Genomic DNA, 4105 nt, shown 5'->3' with positions numbered 1-4105 from the left:
CGGGTTTTCAGGGTTTCAGCTTCCTCTAGAGGTCGGTCCGTTGTCATACGGCGCGTCTGACGGCGTGGTGGTTCCTCCTTCTTCTCAGCTTCCCTATAGTCAAACAACGGGTGGAGGTCCCCCTCTTCTTCTTCATTGATTTCGCCGCCCCCAGTCAAATGCGGCTCATGGATCGAAGTGGAGCCGCCACCGCTTGTTGGTGACGGGATAGCAAATGGCTGCCCATAATCCTCCCTCTAGCCTTCCTCGTCGGAGGCTTCCCCACCGTATTTCACCGGCTGGATAGGGGTAAATGTTGGGGAAGGAGGCGAAGGTTGGGCTATAGGAGATGGCGGAGGTTGGATGGGAGATGGTGAAGGTGATGTAGGAGAGCTAGGTGGGATTTTTGTTTTAGAAGATGAATCAGGCTCTTTAAATCGGGAAATCCCAAGTTTAGCTTTGAGTGCGGCGTAAGCGGCCGCATTGTCCATCTCGGAGGGTATACTCCGGAGGATTTTATCGAGGTGCCATAGGGTCTCTTCGTCCACTGCGGGTGGTGGAACGGCGGCGCTGGTTTGTGGTGGAAGTTGAGAGGATGGGCTAGGGTTTTCAACTTGGGCCTGGAACGAGGTGTCCCGGTCGCCACTCTTGGTGCCGGCATCTGAGGATGAGGATGAAGTTGCAATTTGCTCAATCAACATTCTTACAGGTACTGGTAATAGAGATGATGATTTTTTTATTTTTTTTTTTGGGCAAGGGTTTGAAACTTGGAGCAGTATGGGAGAATAAATGGAATGCACTGTGGTCGCTTTGGGTGAAAGTGAAATACGGTCCTGAAATCTGCCTATTATACTGATATTACGTCTGTTGGGATCTCTGACGTTGAGATCCTTGCGCTGTTCAAATTTCTGCGACTCTTTACGTACAGGTGCACCCTTTCCAGAGTGCCAGCTGGCTTAGCTTCTCTGATACGCTTCCTCCTTTTCTCCAGGACGTCCTTTCATTGCGAGAGTTGGCGCTACCTGACACCTCTCCAGTGACTGCGCACGTCCTTTCATCACCTGCCCTGATCAACGAAAGTACTGTACCACCAATTAAATTCGAATTGCACTGATCAAGTGGACAATTAATTCCAGATGAAAACTCAAATAGTTCCACTTGATCAGTTTCCTTCCTTTTTTCCGACTTTTAATTACCTAAGATTAAAAACTAACACATGAAAAACTATTTACACTAACTACAAAGGACTTGACCGAGTTCCCCTGGGATGTCACTTGATCAGTTTAATAGATTAAGAATTTGTTGCTTGATCAAACAGACTATCCATGAGTACCCGATCACTCCTTTTACCTGCTCGCTGGATAAGATTAGGCAGGGTCAGTCGAATTTCTTCCACTGTGTCTGCTTTGGTCATGTCTCTGTAGGCTCACCCCGTTGACTTTTTACCACGAATGAGAACGGATTGGGGGTGTCTCCTGGAAGTATGTTTGCCTCCTGTGTGTGCATTGTCATGATGGTACGAGGGTCCGCCAATTTTGAATCCCGCCTCCTGGGTATCAGTTTGAGTTGACACTGGAAGAGTAGCTCTTTCTGCCCCACTTTGAGCTCTTCCTTTCTCAAAGCGGGGTCGAGTCTGCGTTGTCGATCAAGGTGGGATGTCACTCCTTCTTCTAACATGGCGGGATGCATGCACAGATCTGGGTTAATCTCTCTCAAGTCTGTTGTTTTCCACTTGACCACCTCTTGACCCAGCCTCAGTTCTTCCATCAATTTTCCTCCCTGTCCTTGCAGATTTGGTTTGACTGGTTCTTGGTACGTCTGGTTGGACAGGCTCTTGAGGGTAACTGACGATGTAGATAAAGACAATAGTTTTCTTGTAGGCGCGGGACTTTCCTTCAACATTCTTCTCAATGGGGCGGCTTGGTCAGGTGGTTTTTCGACCCTTGCTGGCTGAGTGATCTCTTTTAACTCAGTTGGTCGTGGCGGCGTTCAGAAATCCATAATTGCCCTTTCAATGGCTTAATCATCCATTTCCCCAGTCATCGTTGCGTCGAACCATTCAGCTGCTTCCTTCTTAAGCTGTTCATCTTTAATGGAATCAGTGGACGGTCTTTTGAAGAGTTCCTTTCCTAGATACCTTTGCTCCCAAGGTCTGATAATATCTACCGATTGTATGCTCTCACTGTCCCTAGGCTTTCTCACAGCTTTATCAATGTCGAATGTAAGTTGTTCTCCATTAAAATCCAGATTCATCGTCCCATGGCGAACGTCTATGACTGTACTGGCTGTAGATAGGAATGGCCTTCCCAAAAGGACTCTAATAGACTCCTCCGCTCCTGGCTCTGTCATCTTTATGATGAAGAAGTCGGCGGGGTACCTGAATTTGTTTACCTTGACGATTTTATCTTCCAGATCTCCCTCTGGGTAAATGTAAGACCCGTCTGCTAGCTGTATCACCATACCGATTTTGACAAGTGATAGATTGTAGGTTTGTGTGCAGGTGTCGCGTCAAGCAAAGGTTGTGTCCTACTGAAAAGGACAGAAACCCCAGCTAAGCCTGAACCTGGCTATCAAAGAAATTCCTCAACCCACTTCTACTGAGTAGTATAGTGGAGGTAAGGGTCGAATCCCACAGAGATTAATGCGCTTTGAAAATAGTGGTGATATTCTGGAAGGGTTGGTTAGCTACCACGCTTGGGTTGAGATTCTACCTAGACAAGAATTAAAGATGGTACTCTACTGACTAGGAGGGGTGAAAGATGATCGACATGTAGCTGTGTACGTGAGAGTAGGGAACATGGGTTTCAGGAAATATGTGGAAGGTACTGGGTTACTATTAATGGCTAAACGGAATATCAGATAATAAGTGGTAGTTGGGTGGCTATTCTGTCAGATCTGTAGGGTACCGGTAGAAAAAGTAGAGAAAAGTAAAGGACAAAAGCAAAAAGTAACTAAAAAGCAAAAGTGGTCCCAAACTTGGATGTAGATGTCTTCTTCTTCAACATGAATAAACTCATATTAACAAACCCAGATTCATGGACGAGAAATGCAGATTAACAACTTCACAAGAACAGATCTACAATCTAAACCCCAAATCAAAAGATTAAACTAACGAAACTGAAATTACGCTTACTGGGTAACATGCAAGGTGGCAGAAATCACGTAAACTAGGGTTTCATACTTAACCATTTCAGATCTAAAATCTAACAGCTATCTAAACTCATGAACTCAGATCTATCAATTCGGAAATGAAAACATGCTCGCAACACTTGAAAATTACCGTAACAACTAGATCTAAGCTATCTAGGCAGAAAGAAACAGAATCAAACAGGAACTGATGCACAAAAATGACTTCATATCATTAAAACGTTTGGATCACAACTAAGACTTCAAAGTAAGCAAATATTGAAAATGTAACCAATCCAACGTAAGAAAACAAAGTGCGATTAACTAAGAAAGCAAATAAAGATTATTTTACCACTCCGGGCGATGGAACTGCTGACACTACACAACTCGCTGACTGGAATGAAAGAAGGAGGAACTCCGACGAACTGATGAAACTCTCAGGTGACCATGGCTGTGGCGAGGAACGAGAATATGAAAGACTAGGCTGAAGGACTGATCTGCCGAGAGAGAACTACTCTAACTAAGTGTGTTTTTCCTAAAAGTTCCTATGATCGATGATTTCTCTCTCCAAGTGGTTTCCTTTTATAGGGAGGTCTGCCCTTGATTTTTAGGGTAGACTCTCTCGCGAAATGACCCTTTTGCCCTTAATTGTGGTTGATCTTCCCAGCAATCCTTCTTCTCCATCTCGAGCCTTTTTGGCATGCATACTGGTCAGTATAGCAACATTCTGATGCCCTTTTCACCTGAGTTATCCGATACCTTTCCTTGTGACTGGAACACTTTCCCTGCACACTTTAGCAACTGTTTTGCAGATATATTCCAATTATGCACATCATACTGACCAGTAACCAAAGCCTAGAATACGACTTATCAACAAGCTTAGCTTTTCCCAGCTTTTCGTATATAGAATATGACATGATATTGATGGAAGCCCCAAGGTCGCACATTGCGTGCTCCATTTGCACGTCTCTGATGGAAATTGGGAGTGTGAACACCCCTG

At 44.8% G+C, this 4105-nt stretch overlaps 1 protein-coding gene across 1 annotated transcript; it reads right to left on the bottom strand.

Annotated features, from left to right (window-relative positions):
- Positions 1-236: 236 nt before the first annotated feature.
- On the bottom strand, positions 237-680 carry LOC121757506 (lysine-rich arabinogalactan protein 19-like). Its single transcript, XM_042153040.1, has one exon. The coding sequence runs from the start codon at positions 678-680 to the stop codon at positions 237-239; it is 444 nt and encodes a 147-aa protein (XP_042008974.1).
- Positions 681-4105: the final 3425 nt, after the last annotated feature.

Source organism: Salvia splendens, chromosome 12 (genome assembly GCF_004379255.2).
Source record: "Salvia splendens isolate huo1 chromosome 12, SspV2, whole genome shotgun sequence".
Lineage (NCBI taxonomy): Eukaryota > Viridiplantae > Streptophyta > Magnoliopsida > Lamiales > Lamiaceae > Salvia > Salvia splendens.
Note: the sequence above shows the minus strand (reverse complement) of the source record. Positions and strands in the feature narration are given on the sequence as shown.